Consider the following 21,210-nt stretch of genomic DNA (forward strand, 5'->3'; position numbering starts at 1 on the left):
TCGTTAGCAAAAGTGTCACATTTTTGCCAATGCACTTATTGGTCGCGAAGGGAAGACGTCGTGGAGGTGTCGACCAATCACAGAGCAACACCACAGTATGTGCAAATGCATAGCTTATATGTCCATATGTCAATCAATGAGCAGTTACTAATTAAAAAGGAAATAAATAAGTAAATAATTATTTATATGCTATGTCCTGGTTATTGCACTAATTACTCAATATTGGCTAGGTAAACAATTATTACTAATTATTTACAGTTGCGAAAATATAATTACTAATTATTACCACACTGTAAAACCAACCACATTGGCTAGATAAACAATTATTACTAATTATTTATAGTTGCATAGTATACTTACTAATTATTACCACACTCTGTAAAACCAACCACATTGGCTACATAAACAATTATTAATAATTATTTACAGTTGCGTAAATAATTACTACACTCTGTAAAACCAACCACATTGGCTAGGTAAACAATTATTACTAATTATTTACAGTTACGTAAATATAATTACTAATTATTACCACACTGTAAAACCAACCACATTGGCTAGATAAACAATTATTACTAATTATTTATAGTTGCATAGTATACTTACTAATTATTACCACACTCTGTAAAACCAACCACATTGGCTAGATAAACAATTATTAATAATTATTTACAGTTGCGTAAATAATTACTACACTCTGTAAAACCAACCACATTGGCTAGGTAAACAATTATTACTAATTATTTACAGTTGCGTAAATATAATTACTAATTATTACCACACTGTAAAACCAACCACAATGGCTAGGTAAACTTTTAATACTAATTATTTACATTTGCGTAAATATAATTACCAATTACTTCCACACTCTGCAAAACCAACCACAATGGCTAGGTAAACTATTACTAATTATTTACAGTTGCGAAAATATAATTACTAATTATTACCACACTGTAAAACCAACCACATTGGCTAGATAAACAATTATTACTAATTATTTATAGTTGCATAGTATACTTACTAATTATTACCACACTCTGTAAAACCAACCACATTGGCTACATAAACAATTATTAATAATTATTTACAGTTGCATAAATAATTACTACACTCTGTAAAACCAACCACATTGGCTAGGTAAACAATTATTACTAATTATTTACAGTTGCGTAAATATAATTACTAATTATTACCACACTGTAAAACCAACCACAATGGCTAGGTAAACTTTTAATACTAATTATTTACATTTGCGTAAATATAATTACCAATTACTTCCACACTCTGCAAAACCAACCACAATGGCTAGGTAAACTATTACTAATTATTTACAGTTGCGAAAATATAATTACTAATTATTACCACACTGTAAAACCAACCACATTGGCTAGATAAACAATTATTACTAATTATTTATAGTTGCATAGTATACTTACTAATTATTACCACACTCTGTAAAACCAACCACATTGGCTACATAAACAATTATTAATAATTATTTACAGTTGCGTAAATAATTACTACACTCTGTAAAACCAACCACATTGGCTAGGTAAACAATTATTACTAATTATTTACAGTTGCGTAAATATAATTACTAATTATTACCACACTGTAAAACCAACCACAATGGCTAGGTAAACTTTTAATAATAATTATTTACATTTGCGTAAATATAATTACCAATTACTTCCACACTCTGCAAAACCAACCACAATGGCTAGGTAAACTATTATTACTAATTATTTACAGTTGCGAAAATATAATTACTAATTATTACCACACTGTAAAACCAACCACATTGGCTAGATAAACAATTATTACTAATTATTTATAGTTGCATAGTGTACTTACTAATTATTACCACACTCTGTAAAACCAACCACATTGGCTACATAAACAATTATTAATAATTATTTACAGTTGCGTAAATAATTACTACACTCTTTAAAACCAACCACATTGGCTAGGTAAACAATTATTACTAATTATTGACAGTTGCGTGAATATAATTACTAATTATAACCACACTCTGTAAAACCAACCACAATTGCTAGGTAAACTATTATTACTAATTATTTACAGTTGCGTAAATATAATTACTAATTATTACCACACTGTAAAACCAACCACAATGGCTAGGTAAACTTTTAATACTAATTATTTACATTTGCGTAAATATAATTACCAATTACTTCCACACTCTGCAAAACCAACCACAATGGCTAGGTAAATTATTATTACTAATTATTTACAGTTGCGAAAATATAATTACTAATTATTACCACACTGTAAAACCAACCACATTGGCTAGATAAACAATTATTACTAATTATTTATAGTTGCATAGTATACTTACTAATTATTACCACACTCTGTAAAACCAACCACATTGGCTACATAAACAATTATTAATAATTATTTACAGTTGCGTAAATAATTATTACTAATTATTGACAGTTGCGTGAATATAATTACTAATTATAACCACACTCTGTAAAACCAACCACAATTGCTAGGTAAACTATTATTACTAATTATTTACAGTTGCGTAAATATAATTACTAATTATTACCACACTGTAAAACCAACCACAATGGCTAGGTAAACTTTTATTACTAATTATTTATAGTTGCATAGTATACTTACTAATTATTACCACACTCTGTAAAACCAACCACATTGGCTACATAAACAATTATTAATAATTATTTACAGTTGCGTAAATAATTACTACACTCTGTAAAACCAACCACATAACAGTAAAAGTCGGAAAAAAAGTCGGAAAAAAAAGTCGGAAAAAAAAGTCGGAAAAAAAAGTCGGAAAAAAAAGTCGGAAAAAAAAGTCGGAAAAAAAAAGTCGGAAAAAAAAGTCGGAAAAAAAAGTCGAAAAAAAAAGTCGGAAAAAAAAGTCGGAAAAAGAAGTCGGAAAAAAAAAGTCCAAAAATTTCTAGAACAAAACAAAGCAGTTTTTCTGTTTTTTTTTCAATTGTGCCTTCTCCCCCCAAAAGGGGGAGATGCTGGGCCGATCCCGGAAGTAGTGCAGTACCGGGTCGACCCGTGGCGGAGTTGGAGCAAGCCCCGAACACTCCGCCGCGCTACAAAAATCAGTTTAATATCATGGGTACAATTAGAACCCGTAACAGATATTAAGCTGTTAAGAACAGAGTGTTTTTCAGAAATGTTTTGTACGTTTCCTAGCAGTTTTATTGCAGACACCTACTGTTGTTGTTCATTCCTTTTTAGGGGAAATCTCATCTGTAAAGTTTTATTCCTGCTGTGGGGTGAGTGTATTGTTGTGTGTGTAGGAAGTCTTTCTAACTCGAGCTGCTGAAGTCCACCGAAGTGCGAGCCCTTCAATTTGCAGCTACGTGTTTAGCATAGACTTCACGAGAAGCTGCGATGGTGTCGCTCACCGCCAGCTTCTTGAAGAGACGCATGTAGCGTTTGCTACAGAGGCGCCTCATCACTTTGTCATTGTTGGGGTCCCAGGAGCCCAGGGCCCCAACAACGACTGCCTCGATGCTGACCCGCTGGAATTTCCGGAGCAGGTATTGGCGAACGGGTTCGTACTTGGCGACCTTACTCTCCCGTGCAGCATCGAAGGCGGTTTTGCGATTGTCAAAGGGACATGTGACATCAATGACAATCGCCGTTTCCCCGCGCGCCAGAACAAGATCTGGGCGGAGGTTCGTGTCACCCACGGGCCGGTTCTCATGGGTGACGGTGAATCGCTTCTCAGCGGCTGTCTTCAGCCGGTCGACGATCCTGTTGTGTCGGCTGGTGTAGGCGACGCTCTGGCGCATGCAGTGGCAGAGAACATGCGGGAGGGATTCCTTGTCTTGCCCGCATCTCCGACACCGCTGGTCAGCAGCGACATCCCACGGCCTGGCTCCATTGAGGGGCAGCAGGTTCAGCCTCGCACGGTGCACGAAGCGCCAATCGCAGAAGCGAGTGAAGCGCCCCGTCCTCATGAAGAGGGAACTGCTACGGTCGGCCGCTACGCACTCCATCACTTTCCCCTGGTTTGGCTTTTCGTGGAGATTGTGATCTCGTGCGCGCATAGCGATGCTCCGAAGTGTCCTCACCACTTTCGTGCGCTGCTTCTGCGTGACGGTCACGTCGGCGCGAGTGATGCTGGGGCCCCCCTCTTGCATCTCCCACGTGACCGCCAGGCGCCGGGAAGCCTTGCGAGCCTCCGTCCATACAGACTGAAGCTGCGTAGCCCTAGCTCGGAAGTCTCCCTCCGTCTCCCCTGTCAGGTAGGCAGCGATGTCCTCATCGGTGGCCGGTCGGCGTAGTCTCTTCGTAGTGATGGCAGTAACGGCATGTAGCGCTAGATCTCGCACCTCTAAATCAAGAGAGGAAAGGAGCTTAAATGCATTGTCAATGCGGCAGATGTCGCTCAGTTCCGCTGCGAGGGGGATGCCGACCGAGCCCGATGCTGCACTGCCATAAAGGTACTCATTGGCTGCGGTTCCTGGAAGATAAAGAGACTTTTTGATTAGTGGTCGCAGTGCATCGTCGAGGCGCGCCCACTCTGACTTGCCCAACGCACCGCACCGCATGGAGAAATTGAGCGCTGGATATACAAATGTTTTCACAGCGTCCAATCTCTGCCAAGGGGCGAGCATTGAGCTAAGCAGGCGGCGGCCGGTGTTGATGGCTTGGTCCACAGTAGCTCTGTCCGGGAAGACGTTGAACCCTACAGGGCGGCCCAGGAACGTCTGGCTTTCAAAATCCTGGATAATTGGGATCTCAGCTCCTGCAATAAAGAAAGGGGTCATTCTTGTACCAACCGGTGTTTTGCCGCTCAGATGAAGAGTGCGGCACTTCGCTGGGTTAAGCTGTAGTCCCAACCTAGAAGAAAGGGATTCAACAGTATTAATGCGGGCTTGAAGCATCTCCGGGTCATTGGCCAGTGGGGTGAGGTCATCGGCGTAGGCCAGGATGTTGTGCTGCCTCTCGCCTCCCTGCACAGCACGCAAAACAGGATCAATGACAAGATTAAACAAAAGCCCACTCAGTGGGCATCCCTGTCGAATCCCTGCAGAGATGTCGATTGGCCGTGTCGATCCTTCTTGTCCTACGATGGTGGTGGTGTTGTCCCTGTAGAGGTCAGCGACGATCGAACAGAAGTCGCTGCCGGCGCCTGCTCCATGTAGTGCGTCGATGAGGGCGTTGTGGGCGACAGATCCAAAGGCGTTGCTCAAGTCAAGGAACGCCACGCACAGCTCCCCACCGCCACCCCTCGCTGCGTCAAGGCGCTCCTGCAGCACGAAGTTGTGCTCAAACACACCGTCGTGCGGCAGGAACCCCTTTTGACAACGAGAGAGCAGCTCGTGTTCAGCGATCCATCGCTGCAGCCGAGTGGCGAGACACCCAGCATACAGCTTTGAAATCGTCGACCCGAGTGCGATGGGGCGCCAGTTCGTGACGTCCTCCGCAGGTCCCTTCTTGTGGATGAGGATGGTCCGGGACTCCTTCCATGCTGGGGGCACCCTCTTGAACTTGAGGCAGGCATTGAATGCTGCTGTCAGGAAGGCTGCTTCAGGGTCTGTCGTCTTCCAGTGCTGGTAGGTGATTCGGTCGTTGCCAGGCGCGGTGTTTTCGCATTTCCTCAGCTTCGTCAGGACCTCCTCTTCGGTGAACTTGTCTAGAGGGAATTCCGTGAGGTCGCCGCTCTTGGTTTTGTTGAGAAGAAGGCTGGTGTCCACCTCCTTGGGGCCCCATGTTGCAGTGAAGTGGTCCTCGAGATCCTGTAAAGGAACCGTGCACATGGGCGACTCGCCGTCCACGATCAGGCGTACTGCTCGGCGGCGATTCCTGCGGTAAAGAGACTGGATCTGCTGAGCGTTGTCGGGGTTGGTCGGATGGCGCGGCTTACCTCCGGCCGGATCCTTCGGCAGCTTTACCGCCTTTCCAACCTCGGTGATGGCCTCCTCCAAGATGGAAAGAAAACCATCCCAACCCTCAGCAGACACAGGCTCACGCAGCAAACACTGGAGGCGCCTGGTGTGGTCGACGAGTATGCCCTTGCACTCCAGTTCATCAGAAAGAGAATCAGTTAGTGTTCCCTGGGTGGCAGTTGCGTCATGGTGGCCGCCGCCGTCTTGAAGCTGCGGTGTACTGCTTTCCTCGCTGATTGTTGACAGGTGAGCCTGTTGTCCGTCGCTTGCCTGTAAGGAAAGAGAATCTTGTGAATTCTGCATTTCCCTGCTGCTGTTGGGCGTGCTGCTGGCAGGCACGGGAGTTCCCTGGTCATCCTGCTGGGATGGGGAGGGGGGGAAAATTAGTGCTGGTGTTGCTGCTCTCGTTGTGGCGCTGCTCTCTCAAGGAGGAGAGATGGGGGTTAGCGGTCGTGGCTCTTCCTGGCCCGCTTCCTCCCCATTGGCGTCTTGTTGAGGCATTGCTGGTGGTGTCCTCCTTACATCTTGGCTGACGTCCTCTTCTTGGGGGGGCTCTGGATCTGGTGGTCTGGCGTCCCGTGATGGCGTCCGTCTTAGTCTTCTCGTCGCCGCTAACGGTGGCACGGGACGAGGCGGTAATCCCTGCATGGCAGTCTGTTTGCGGTGCCACATGTGATGATTTTCCAGCCCTCTTTTCGATGGAAAAGAGAGCTGGCAATCACCGCACTTGTGGCTGTGCAAGTCAGTGCTGGCCACCTCGAGCTTCTCTCCAGCAAGACAGGAATGCGCTTTTGGCCGAGGACCGACCTCTCTCTGGCAGAGAGTGCAAAAATGCGTGACCTGGCTTATGCGCACCCCATGCTCACTTTCGAGATGCCGAGTCAGGGACTGCCGCCTAGACGTCCACAATACCGGGGAGTACGCGGTAGCGCATCCCTCTTCCGTACATCGGAACGTCCTCGCCAGTGGAAAGAACAGCGCAAGGCTGTTCCCATCACGGCGAGGTTGCGATCCGGGCTGTGGCGGTTCTTCATTGTTGGCCGGCCTTGGACTGGTGGACGGCGAACGGAACTTTGATCTACACGGAACTTTGATCTACACGGAACTTGATCTACACGGATCTAACGGAACTTTGATCTACACTTTGATCTTAGCCAAAAGGCCGAGAAGCAATAAATTGACAAGGAACTGCAGTTCGATCCCATCAAAAATGTATGCCCAAGTGGTGCCACTTATCGGTTGTTGCAGAAACAGCGTCGGTCCACCGTTTTTTGTTTGTAGCACTTGAGCTATGGTTTACCAAATCTCGACACATCCCTTGAAGGGGATTCTTAATCAAACCATTCTTTATTGCCTCAAATAATAGACTCACATGCAATGACACGCGGAAAAAGTAACCCAAGGTGTCACTGCATGCACGAGGCGCCCAACAATGCAATAAGACAGGCATTGAGAGGATTGCTGTGTTAGGCACATGGATAGCAGTGAGCTCGAATGAAAAAAGTTAGTTGGCCTCATCTTTGAGTTGTGATTGTCCTCCCCCAAAAACCGTGAGTCGCTTAGCTAGTCCCGGAAGTAGTGCAGTACCGGGTAGACCCGTGGCAGAGGTACAGCAAGCCCAGAATGCTCTGCCGCATTACAAAAAATAGTATAATGTCAGGGTTACAAATTACAACTGGCAACTGATATCAAGCTGTTAAAACAGTGTTTTCCAGAAATGTTTTGTACATTTGCAAGCAATGCTTTATTGCAGATACCTACTGCTATTAAGGCAAAAGCCTTTATTGCCTCATAGTTGTCGTTAGCAAAAGTGTCACATTTTTGCCACAGCACTTATTGGTCGCGAAGGGAAGACGTCGTGGAGGTGTCGACCAATCACAGAGCAACACCACAGTATGTGCAAATGCATAGCTTATATGTCCATATGTCAATCAATGAGCAGTTACTAATTAAAAAGGAAATAAATAAGTAAATAATTATTTATATGCTATGTCCTGGTTATTGCACTAATTACTCAATATTGGCTAGGTAAACAATTATTACTAATTATTTACAGTTGCGAAAATATAATTACTAATTATTACCACACTGTAAAACCAACCACATTGGCTAGATAAACAATTATTACTAATTATTTACAGTTACGTAAATATAATTACTAATTATTACCACACTGTAAAACCAACCACATTGGCTAGATAAACAATTATTACTAATTATTTATAGTTGCATAGTATACTTACTAATTATTACCACACTCTGTAAAACCAACCACATTGGCTAGATAAACAATTATTAATAATTATTTACAGTTGCGTAAATAATTACTACACTCTGTAAAACCAACCACATTGGCTAGGTAAACAATTATTACTAATTATTTACAGTTGCGTAAATATAATTACTAATTATTACCACACTGTAAAACCAACCACAATGGCTAGGTAAACTTTTAATACTAATTATTTACATTTGCGTAAATATAATTACCAATTACTTCCACACTCTGCAAAACCAACCACAATGGCTAGGTAAACTATTACTAATTATTTACAGTTGCGAAAATATAATTACTAATTATTACCACACTGTAAAACCAACCACATTGGCTAGATAAACAATTATTACTAATTATTTATAGTTGCATAGTATACTTACTAATTATTACCACACTCTGTAAAACCAACCACATTGGCTACATAAACAATTATTAATAATTATTTATAGTTGCGTAAATAATTACTACACTCTGTAAAACCAACCACATTGGCTAGGTAAACAATTATTACTAATTATTTACAGTTGCGTAAATATAATTACTAATTATTACCACACTGTAAAACCAACCACAATGGCTAGGTAAACTTTTATTACTAATTATTTACATTTGCGTAAATATAATTACCAATTACTTCCACACTCTGCAAAACCAACCACAATGGCTAGGTAAACTATTACTAATTATTTACAGTTGCGAAAATATAATTACTAATTATTACCACACTGTAAAACCAACCACATTGGCTAGATAAACAATTATTACTAATTATTTATAGTTGCATAGTATACTTACTAATTATTACCACACTCTGTAAAACCAACCACATTGGCTACATAAACAATTATTAATAATTATTTACAGTTGCGTAAATAATTACTACACTCTGTAAAACCAACCACATTGGCTAGGTAAACAATTATTACTAATTATTTACAGTTGCGTAAATATAATTACTAATTATTACCACACTGTAAAACCAACCACAATGGCTAGGTAAACTTTTAATAATAATTATTTACATTTGCGTAAATATAATTACCAATTACTTCCACACTCTGCAAAACCAACCACAATGGCTAGGTAAACTATTATTACTAATTATTTACAGTTGCGAAAATATAATTACTAATTATTACCACACTGTAAAACCAACCACATTGGCTAGATAAACAATTATTACTAATTATTTATAGTTGCATAGTGTACTTACTAATTATTACCACACTCTGTAAAACCAACCACATTGGCTACATAAACAATTATTAATAATTATTTACAGTTGCGTAAATAATTACTATACTCTTTAAAACCAACCACATTGGCTAGGTAAACAATTATTACTAATTATTGACAGTTGCGTGAATATAATTACTAATTATAACCACACTCTGTAAAACCAACCACAATTGCTAGGTAAACTATTATTACTAATTATTTACAGTTGCGTAAATATAATTACTAATTATTACCACACTGTAAAACCAACCACAATGGCTAGGTAAACTTTTAATACTAATTATTTACATTTGCGTAAATATAATTACCAATTACTTCCACACTCTGCAAAACCAACCACAATGGCTAGGTAAACTATTATTACTAATTATTTACAGTTGCGAAAATATAATTACTAATTATTACCACACTGTAAAACCAACCACATTGGCTAGATAAACAATTATTACTAATTATTTATAGTTGCATAGTATACTTACTAATTATTACCACACTCTGAAAAACCAACCACATTGGCTACATAAACAATTATTAATAATTATTTACAGTTGCGTAAATAATTATTACTAATTATTGACAGTTGCGTGAATATAATTACTAATTATAACCACACTCTGTAAAACCAACCACAATTGCTAGGTAAACTATTATTACTAATTATTTACAGTTGCGTAAATATAATTACTAATTATTACCACACTGTAAAACCAACCACAATGGCTAGGTAAACTTTTAATACTAATTATTTACATTTGCGTAAATGTAATTACCAATTACTTCCACACTCTGCAAAACCAACCACAATGGCTAGGTAAACTATTATTACTAATTATTTACAGTTGCGAAAATATAATTACTAATTATTACCACACTGTAAAACCAACCACAATGGCTAGGTAAACTTTTATTACTAATTATTTATAGTCGCATAGTATACTTACTAATTATTACCACACTCTGTAAAACCAACCACATTGGCTACATAAACAATTATTAATAATTATTTACAGTTGCGTAAATAATTACTACACTCTGTAAAACCAACCACATAACAGTAAAAGTCGGAAAAAAAGTCGGAAAAAAAAGCCGGAAAAAAAAGTCGGAAAAAAAGTCGGAAAAAAAAGTCGGAAAAAAAAGTCGGAAAAAAAAAGTAGGAAAAAAAAGTCGAAAAAAAAAGTCGGAAAAAAAAGTCGGAAAAAGAAGTCGGAAAAAAAAAGTCCAAAAATTTCTAGAACAAAACAAAGCAGTTTTTCTGTTTTTTTTTTTCAATTGTGCCTTCTCCCCCCAAAAGGGGGAGATGCTGGGCCGGTCCCGGAAGTAGTGCAGTACCGGGTCGACCCGTGGCGGAGTTGGAGCAAGCCCCGAACACTCCGCCGCGCTACAAAAATCAGTTTAATATCATGGGTACAATTAGAACCCGTAACAGATATTAAGCTGTTAAGAACAGATACTACACAAAGAGAAGTTTATTGACTTCCAAACTCATAAAGCCCAATACATTGACAATGTGAACCCCAAAATACATACACTTATATGTAACGGATACCGAATAATGTGCCGATACAATACAGATGTTGTAAGTCGCTTTACATTAACAGTCTTATCTTCGTATCAGAGTCTGCTTACCCTTTATACAATTTCAATCAATTGGTACAAAAAAGGGGATATACAATAATAATGGGAGAACCACTCAAATCTCTCCATCCCAATGCACTAGAAGGGAAAAAAAAAGGGGGGGGATGTACATGCATACATGATATGATCCAACACACACTACATGTGGTCATCAATACAGCAATGTCGGCATCGTTAGCCCATTTGGTCTCACAACAAAGAACCGTGTGTGCCAGCGCTGCAGAAACCGCGCCTCCCCGTCTAGTTCGAGCCGCTCTGACAGGTATTCCCAGAGCAGGAGGCGCAGGCTCTGCAGCGCTGGGTACATGGCTCGTACTGGCTGCCTGCGTGCTTCCGCCAGGCAGCGGCGCTTCCACAAGACAAAAAGGGTACATGCCACAACTAGCCGCGCGAATGCACCCCGCGGTTGGTTTCCCCGCACCGAAAACATGCGGTGTACTAGGTGCCACATAACTTTGGATACCCGACACTCAAAAGCGAAATGATCGCCAATCTCCGGTGCTCCGCACTGCGGGCACTGATTGTTGGGGACAACCCCCCATCGATAGAGGCGATCCCGGGTCGGGAGTACGCCCCACCGCCGTCGCCACTCGAAGTCTTTAACTTGGTCTGGCATTGTGCTTGCGGCCCATGTACTCCATCTCCTAGGATCGGTTCGCTCCGCCTCTTCTGCGCTGAGGCGAGCGCACGCCATGAGGGCGCTTATCTCGGTTGGCGGCACTTCCTCTATGTTTACCTCTGGCAGCTCTACATTAAGTGTTTCCTGGAACCTGGCGGCCGCTTGGTAGTAAGGGTGCGGTGTTTCCGCGCGCGGCCCCACATGTCTTTGAGGGGTGAAGGCCCTCCTCGCAGTGCTTAGCCAGTACAAGAGTAGGGGCCGTCCTGGGTAATCTGCTTGGTCCAAAAGGCCGACGACAAGCTTGGTCAGCATAGTCCGCGCAACCGTTTGCACGCACGGTACACCGAGGCCTCCTCTATTACGGGGAAGTTGCACAAGATTTCGCGCCACTAGGGCTGTCTGTCCTCCCCAGAGCAAAGTGCCTACTAGGGAGGAGAGTCTCCCTGCCGTGCGCCTTGGCATCACTGCCACTCTTACCACGTAAAACGCAAAGGCAAGCGCGCTGTTCTTAATTACCGTAATTTTGGCGGCCGTTGACAAGTCAAACCGTGCAGCGTTTGCGAAAACCCTGTTGGCTTTTTCGATAGTCAGGGTCCAAGTAGCTGGGGATACTCCTCCTTCTTGAAAGAGTACTCCCAGTACCCTAACAGCTTCTACCAAGGGGATCGGTTCTGGTAGTGCCTCTTGGAAGCTGCCAAAGCGCAGAGCGTGACTTTTTCCTACATTCAGTTTTGCGCCCGAGAGCGATGCATATTCTCTAAAGACTGTCATGAACCTCTGCAGGCTTTGTCCATCACGCACAAACAGGGAGATATCATCGGCGTACGCCATTATCTTCACCTCGTCCTGTCCTATCCCCGGAAAGCCGCGGATGCGACGCTCGCTGACGACGCGCCGCAGCAGTGGGTCCAGTGACAGGACAAACAGTGCTGGAGACAATGGGCAACCCTGCCGCACTCCTCGGGTTACCGCAAAATTGGGGAGCACCTCCCCGTTCAATAACATGTCACACGACACATCTTCATACAGAAGCTTTATGATCCCTATGACTTCTTCTGAGATCCCATAGGACCTTAAAACTTGATATAAATATGGGTGTTCGACCCTATCGAAGGCCTTAGCCTGATCCAGTGAAACAAACACTCCGCTCACTCTTTTCTCCTGTGCATATGCGAAAACGTCCCGGGTGAACGTGAGCGCTGCAAATACGGAGCGTCCCGGTACCGCCGACGATTGATAGGGGCAGATTAAATCTGCCAAAAAGGGCCGGAGGCGCTTGGCAAGCAGAGAAGTAACCAACTTGTAATCACTATTTAATAACGTTATTGGTCGCCATGCCTCTGGAGATGATGGCGATGCTCCTTCTTTGGGGATCAAAATTATGCGTCCTGCTGAGAAGGATGCAGGTTTCCGTCCATCCCTGATGACCATGTTGACCAAGGTAGTTATCAGGCCGCCAAGAACATCAAAGAATTGCCAGTAGAAGGCCGCCATAATGCCGTCCGGACCGGGCGCGGATGAGTGTGTCATGTCTCTCAAGGCTTCCAACACTTCTGTGCGTGACGCTGGGGCACTAAGTGCCGCCCCCTCGGCTTTGGGCAGAGCTGGTAAGTCGTCACAGAAGGAGGCAATATCTGTCTCTCCGTCAGCTTCGTTTCGGGAGGCCGACGTAAATCGCGCGGCAAAGTGTTCCCGAAAGACTTGCGCGATCACAGCCGGATCTTCCGACATTGTGCCCTCGCCCATGTCTACACTCTCCACCCGTTCTGTCCGGCCATTGTGCCTGCGCGTGCTTCGACTGTGCATCAAATCTGCCGTGCACTCGGCTGTGGGCGGCGCATCCCTGCTTTGTGTATCCTGGTACCCATCTTGCAGGATGCGGTGATATCTGATCCTCAAGATATCCAGGTAGTCTCGCATGCCGAACGATAACTCGTCGGCACTTTGAATTATCTTCATCCTTCTTACTACATCGTTCAGCGCAGCGGTACGCCGTGCACTTTTCTTCTTTCCTGCCCGGACGAGAATTGCCCGCCATTCGGTCTTGAGGTTGTCCCACCCCTCGGGTGACAGCTGGTTAATGTCAGCAATAGAGTTCGACACCTCCGCCCGAATGTCGCTGACGCTCTTGCCATCCAGCATTAACGATGCGTCCATACGCCACAGATTCGGGCGCGTCGGGCGGCCTGCTGAACATCTTAATGTGGCCATGACAGGTACATGATCACTCAGCTTTGCCATATCTTGTGGGAGATTTAGCACCTCGCAGGAGACCAGGAGGGGTATCAAACAGGGAGGGACGTAGACTCTATCTATACGGCTAGAGCTACGTCTGCTCGTGCGAGTGGCCATAAATTCGTCTCCGTGTAGCACCACCCACGCATCCGAGAGGTGGACCTGGCGCACGAGTTTCCGTAGCTCTTTTGCGTGGTAGCAGGATGAGCCCTGCCCTGGTCCTCTAAGGTCTCGCTCCGAATCTAGCACGCAGTTAAAATCTCCCAACAAAACATGAGGGGTGGAATCTAAGAAGAAGGGTGAGATGGACTTGAAAAAGTCGTTGGTGAGTGCCCTTGTAACTGGAGCATATACGTTCACAAAACGAGTCTTCCGCCCTTCTAAGAACAAATCCACCGCAATAACCCGCCCGTCAGGACCGTACGTGCAATGCGCTCCATTGCGAAACGCGGGAGATATGAAAATAACCCCTACACCACAGCAACGTGAGTCTGTTAGCGAAAAAAAGGCATCAACATAAAAACGGGAACGAAAAGATATTACATCGGATGGAGTGCGTAAATTGCACTCTTGCAAAAATAAGACATCAATTTTGTGTAATCGCGCAAAATGGATAATCTCGCGCTGCTTATCCGGGTTGCGAAACCCTCTAACATTAAAGGTAACAAACCTAAAAGAAGCCATGACAAATAAATGGACGGAACTCAAATAACAAAGCAAACTGAGAAACTATAGAACAAACAAACGATGCGGACAGACTCACAGCACGGTGCAGTGGGTAGCGTCCATGAAGGCGCAGCATTGCAGAAATGGCACTGGGACGGGAGGGCTCCCTGGTCCATGAGACGCCTTGGCTGGCGGCCCAGCGGCGGCAGGACGACGATGCCAAGCGGTGCCAACGGCTGGGCTGCAAGGGGATCCAGTCGGCACACTCGGCTGTAGAAAAAAAACACACAGTCACTCGCGTGCCAACACACTCCCAACCGGTACACTGTCCATCGTTCGTCCCCCGTACCGCCCGAGTCGACGGGCCGGGGTGGTGGTCCCTTGATGGCGCCTTGGAATGGACGCCGGGACCACTGAAGGTCAACGGGAAGGGATGTGGACCGTTACGGCCCTGTCGCTCTTCTGCTGGCGCCATGGTGCTTAGTTCTCTGGCGGCCTGGTGTCCATTTTGTCTGCCTCGTTGCCATCCACTTTCTTGGGCTTTTTCTTCGGCGCCGAACCGCACGGGCCCGATCCGCTGTCCGAAGAAAGAGTCCTCTTTACCAGGTCCTCGTCTGCACAGGACGTCTTCCGCGTTGGCCGCAGCGAAGAGTCCCCACTGTTTGGTCGCTGCGGCATCGCAGCTGCCAATGAACCAGGAACAGGCCGTTCTTCACTCCTGGCTCTCCCTGGTTCCACCTGCAACTTAATAGGTGTGTGCAGCGGAGAGTCTTCTGTTAAGGGCTCGGACAATTCCCTGGAGGTCTTAGATGGTGTCCGTTGTGCAGCGGTAAGATCCTGCTCAAACAAAGCTTCCTCCAAGGATGGAAGCTCCGGTAAGCGGGACCCTTCCTCGTCATCAGACTCCAGGTTGGCGGCGGCTCCTTGCTCATCCGCAGCAATGGTGATCGTCGAGGATCTATCGTCGTCAGGCTCGAAGTCTCGGGACTCGTGGCCACCGTCCGATGGTTCCTGCAGAGACACAGCAGCACCGCTTGGCCCTTCACGGTGAGCGGCAGCAGCCGCTGCTACAGCCGTAGCATAGGTACGTGGCAGGACACAATCCGATGTGGCATGTGCCCCACTACAGCGCTTGCAACCAGTATTACAAGTCTCTGTGCTGTGTCCGTATGCTGAGCAGCGTCCGCACTTGGTTGCTTGGCAGGCAGCACCCATGTGGCCTTCCCCTCCGCACCGCGAGCATACCCTCTTCATGCCGCGGTATTCGAGCATAACTCGATAGCCCGCGACAGAGAGAAAATTCGGTGGGGCTCGTACCATGTCCAGTTTAACGAGGCGGCACCCATTTCGTACATGGCTTTTCCCTTTGAAGCCGGGCTCCGTGATGGCTCGCACCTTTCCATACGGTGTCAATGCTGTAGTCAGGGCATCGTCGCTGACACATGGCGGCAGCCTAAAAACAGTAACAAAAACCACTGGAGCAGCAAGCTGCACCAGCGGCACATGATGACTGCCGACGAGCACAGTGCCCGCGGCAACAACTTTGGTGGCTTGTGCCATTGAAGAAACAGCAGCCAGGAACTTGGTTCCGCCGAGGTGCTGCAAGTACTGCAGCCCCCCGACACCGACGACACCCTCGAGGGCATCAATGATGTCGTCTGCCGGAGCGGGCTCCGGCAACTGGAAGGTGAAGCACTGGGCCTTCGAGGGCCGAGTGCTCGGAGGTGGATGGTCCATCACTGCAGGACCAGGGCGCCAGGCAGGAAACCCGGCCGAGGACTGCAGGCCGCGGGCAGCAGGACCTCAGGAGGGGGGGGTTCCGCCAGGTGGAGGGGCCCAGGACACCAGGCAGCAGGCCAGGCACCAGGGCACGACGCTGAGCAGCAGGACCCCGCCGAACCAGGAGGCAGCACACCAGGCCACCAGCCGCAGGAGCCCCGGACGCCAGGCAGCAGGCCAGGCACCAGGGCAGCAGGACCACTGATACCACGGGAACGGAGGGGGTTGGCACCCTAGCCGGGCAGCACGACCCCTCCAACCCTGTTCAGATTCACTTAAACGACCGTTCGATTCACTTAAACGACCGAGAATCAGCACTCTCGTTCAGGCTACAGAGACTTTGATCTTAGCCAAAAGGCCGAGAAGCGATAAATTGACAAGGAACTGCAGTTCGATCCCATCAAAAATGTATGCCCAAGTGGTGCCACTTATCGGTTGTTGCAGAAACAGCGTCGGTCCACCGTTTTTTGTTTGTAGCACTTGAGCTATGGTTTACCAAATCTCGACACATCCCTTGAAGGGGATTCTTAATCAAACCATTCTTTATTGCCTCAAATAATAGACTCACATGCAATGACACGCGGAAAAAGTAGCCCAAGGTGTCACTGCATGCACGAGGCGCCCAACAATGCAATAAGACAGGCATTGAGAGGATTGCTGTGTTAGGCACATGGATAGCAGTGAGCTCGAATGAAAAAAGTTAGTTGGCCTCATCTTTGAGTTGTGATTGTCCTCCCCCAAAAACCGTGAGTCGCTTAGCTAGTCCCGGAAGTAGTGCAGTACCGGGTAGACCCGTGGCAGAGGTACAGCAAGCCCAGAATGCTCTGCCGCATTACAAAAAATAGTATAATGTCAGGGTTACAAATTACAACTGGCAACTGATATCAAGCTGTTAAAACAGTGTTTTCCAGAAATGTTTTGTACATTTGCAAGCAATGCTTTATTGCAGATACCTACTGCTATTAAGGCAAAAGCCTTTATTGCCTCATAGTTGTCGTTAGCAAAAGTGTCACATTTTTGCCACAGCACTTATTGGTCGCGAAGGGAAGACGTCGTGGAGGTGTCGACCAATCACAGAGCAACACCACAGTATGTGCAAATGCATAGCTTATATGTCCATATGTCAATCAATGAGCAGTTACTAATTAAAAAGGAAATAAATAAGTAAATAATTATTTATATGCTATGTCCTGGTTATTGCACTAATTACTCAATATTGGGTAGGTAAACAATTATTACTAATTATTTACAGTTGCGAAAATATAATTACTAATTATTACCACACTGTAAAACCAACCACATTGGCTAGATAAACAATTATTACTAATTATTTATAGTTGCATAGTATACTTACTAATTATTACCACACTCTGTAAAACCAACCACATTGGCTACATAAACAATTATTAATAATTATTTACAGTTGCATAAATAATTACTACACTCTGTAAAACCAACCACATTGGCTAGGTAAACAATTATTACTAATTATTTACAGTTACGTAAATATAATTACTAATTATTACCACACTGTAAAACCAACCACATTGGCTAGATAAACAATTATTACTAATTATTTATAGTTGCATAGTATACTTACTAATTATTACCACACTCTGTAAAACCAACCACATTGGCTAGATAAACAATTATTAATAATTATTTACAGTTGCGTAAATAATTACTACACTCTGTAAAACCAACCACATTGGCTAGGTAAACAATTATTACTAATTATTTACAGTTGCGTAAATATAATTACTAATTATTACCACACTGTAAAACCAACCACAATGGCTAGGTAAACTTTTAATACTAATTATTTACATTTGCGTAAATATAATTACCAATTACTTCCACACTCTGCAAAACCAACCACAATGGCTAGGTAAACTATTACTAATTATTTACAGTTGCGAAAATATAATTACTAATTATTACCACACTGTAAAACCAACCACATTGGCTAGATAAACAATTATTACTAATTATTTATAGTTGCATAGTATACTTACTAATTATTACCACACTCTGTAAAACCAACCACATTGGCTACATAAACAATTATTAATAATTATTTACAGTTGCGTAAATAATTACTACACTCTGTAAAACCAACCACATTGGCTAGGTAAACAATTATTACTAATTATTTACAGTTGCGTAAATATAATTACTAATTATTACCACACTGTAAAACCAACCACAATGGCTAGGTAAACTTTTAATACTAATTATTTACATTTGCGTAAATATAATTACCAATTACTTCCACACTCTGCAAAACCAACCACAATGGCTAGGTAAACTATTACTAATTATTTACAGTTGCGAAAATATAATTACTAATTATTACCACACTGTAAAACCAACCACATTGGCTAGATAAACAATTATTACTAATTATTTATAGTTGCATAGTATACTTACTAATTATTACCACACTCTGTAAAACCAACCACATTGGCTACATAAACAATTATTAATAATTATTTACAGTTGCGTAAATAATTACTACACTCTGTAAAACCAACCACATTGGCTAGGTAAACAATTATTACTAATTATTTACAGTTGCGTAAATATAATTACTAATTATTACCACACTGTAAAACCAACCACAATGGCTAGGTAAACTTTTAATAATAATTATTTACATTTGCGTAAATATAATTACCAATTACTTCCACACTCTGCAAAACCAACCACAATGGCTAGGTAAACTATTATTACTAATTATTTACAGTTGCGAAAATATAATTACTAATTATTACCACACTGTAAAACCAACCACATTGGCTAGATAAACAATTATTACTAATTATTTATAGTTGCATAGTGTACTTACTAATTATTACCACACTCTGTAAAACCAACCACATTGGCTACATAAACAATTATTAATAATTATTTACAGTTGCGTAAATAATTACTACACTCTTTAAAACCAACCACATTGGCTAGGTAAACAATTATTACTAATTATTGACAGTTGCGTGAATATAATTACTAATTATAACCACACTCTGTAAAACCAACCACAATTGCTAGGTAAACTATTATTACTAATTATTTACAGTTGCGTAAATATAATTACTAATTATTACCACACTGTAAAACCAACCACAATGGCTAGGTAAACTTTTAATACTAATTATTTACATTTGCGTAAATATAATTACCAATTACTTCCACACTCTGCAAAACCAACCACAATGGCTAGGTAAACTATTATTACTAATTATTTACAGTTGCGAAAATATAATTACTAATTATTACCACACTGTAAAACCAACCACATTGGCTAGATAAACAATTATTACTAATTATTTATAGTTGCATAGTATACTTACTAATTATTACCACACTCTGTAAAACCAACCACATTGGCTACATAAACAATTATTAATAATTATTTACAGTTGCGTAAATAATTATTACTAATTATTGACAGTTGCGTGAATATAATTACTAATTATAACCACACTCTGTAAAACCAACCACAATTGCTAGGTAAACTATTATTACTAATTATTTACAGTTGCGTAAATATAATTACTAATTATTACCACACTGTAAAACCAACCACAATGGCTAGGTAAACTATTATTACTAATTATTTATAGTTGCATAGTATACTTACTAATTATTACCACACTCTGTAAAACCAACCACATTGGCTACATAAACAATTATTAATAATTATTTACAGTTGCGTAAATAATTACTACACTCTGTAAAACCAACCACATAACAGTAAAAGTCGGAAAAAAAGTCGGAAAAAAAAGTCGGAAAAAAAAGTCGGAAAAAAAAGTCGGAAAAAAAAGTCAGAAAAAAAAAGTCGGAAAAAAAAGTCGGAAAAAAAAAGTCGGAAAAAAAAGTCGGAAAAAAAAAGTCCAAAAATTTCTAGAACAAAACAAAGCAGTTTTTCTGTTTTTTTTCAATTGTGCCTTCTCCCCCCAAAAGGGGGAGATGCTGGGCCGGTCCCGGAAGTAGTGCAGTACCGGGTCGACCCGTGGCGGACTTGGAGCAAGCCCCGAACACTCCGCCGCGCTACAAAAATCAGTTTAATATCATGGGTACAATTAGAACCCGTAACAGATATTAAGCTGTTAAGAACAGATACTACACAAAGAGAAGTTTATTGACTTCCAAACTGATAAAGCACGATAGATTGACAATGTGCACAAATAAATACATACACTTATATTTAAAGGATGCAGAATAATGTGCCGATACAATACAGATGTTGTAAGTCGCTTTAGATTAGCAGTCTTATCTTCGTATCAGAGTCTGCTTACCCTTTATACAATTTCAATCAATTGGTACAAAAAAGGGATATACAATAATAATAATAATGGGAGAACCACTGAAATCTCTCCATCCCAATGCACTAAAAGGGGGGGAAAGGGAAAAAAGGGGGGGGGATGTACATGCATACATGTTATGATCCAACACACACTACATGTGGTCATCAATACAGCAATGTCGGCATCGTTAGCCCATTTGGTCTCACAACAAAGAACCGTGTGTGCCAGCGCTGCAGAAACCGCGCCTCCCCGTCTAGTTCGAGCCGCTCTGACAGGTATTCCCAGAGCAGGAGGCGCAGGCTCTGCAGCGCTGGGTACATGGCTCGTACTGGCTGCCTGCGTACTTCCGCCAGGCAGCGGCGCTTCCACAAGACAAAAAGGGTACATGCCACAACTAGCCGCGCGAATGCACCCCGCGGTTGGTTTCCCCGCACCAAAAACATGCGGTGTACTAGGTGCCACATAACTTTGGATACCCGACACTCAAACGCGAAATGATCGCCAATCTCCGGTGCTCCGCACTGCGGGCACTGATTGTTG

The 21,210-nt window shown here is 43.0% G+C and overlaps 1 protein-coding gene, 1 non-coding gene and 4 pseudogenes across 2 annotated transcripts; all 6 read right to left on the minus strand.

Moving 5' to 3' along the window:
* Positions 1-3,015: 3,015 nt before the first annotated feature.
* On the minus strand, positions 3,016-3,188 carry LOC146171149 (U2 spliceosomal RNA; annotated as a pseudogene).
* A 168-nt stretch (positions 3,189-3,356) lies between these two features.
* Positions 3,357-4,649, minus strand: LOC146171150 (uncharacterized). The gene has a single exon (XM_084586545.1). The coding sequence runs from the start codon at positions 4,632-4,634 to the stop codon at positions 3,357-3,359; it is 1,278 nt and encodes a 425-aa protein (XP_084442671.1). The 5' UTR covers positions 4,635-4,649.
* Positions 4,650-7,462: 2,813 nt separating this feature from the next.
* On the minus strand, positions 7,463-7,633 carry LOC146171151 (U2 spliceosomal RNA; annotated as a pseudogene).
* A 3,088-nt stretch (positions 7,634-10,721) lies between these two features.
* On the minus strand, positions 10,722-10,894 carry LOC146171152 (U2 spliceosomal RNA; annotated as a pseudogene).
* A 6,215-nt stretch (positions 10,895-17,109) lies between these two features.
* On the minus strand, positions 17,110-17,280 carry LOC146171153 (U2 spliceosomal RNA; annotated as a pseudogene).
* Positions 17,281-20,330: 3,050 nt separating this feature from the next.
* On the minus strand, positions 20,331-20,520 carry LOC146171154 (U2 spliceosomal RNA). Its single transcript, XR_014702899.1, has one exon. It is a non-coding gene; the product is annotated as a U2 spliceosomal RNA (small nuclear RNA).
* Between the last annotated feature and the right edge of the window lie 690 nt (positions 20,521-21,210).

This window comes from Amblyomma maculatum, unplaced genomic scaffold (genome assembly GCF_055883805.1).
Source record: "Amblyomma maculatum isolate TAMU_Amacu unplaced genomic scaffold, ASM5588380v1 scaffold_23, whole genome shotgun sequence".
Taxonomy (NCBI): Eukaryota; Metazoa; Arthropoda; class Arachnida; order Ixodida; family Ixodidae; genus Amblyomma; species Amblyomma maculatum.

Excerpts from the sequence above, each read along its gene's own strand:
- LOC146171150 (XM_084586545.1), bottom strand. The coding sequence starts at position 4,634 with ATGCTCGCCCCTTGGCAGAGATTGGACGCTGTGAAAACATTTGTATAT.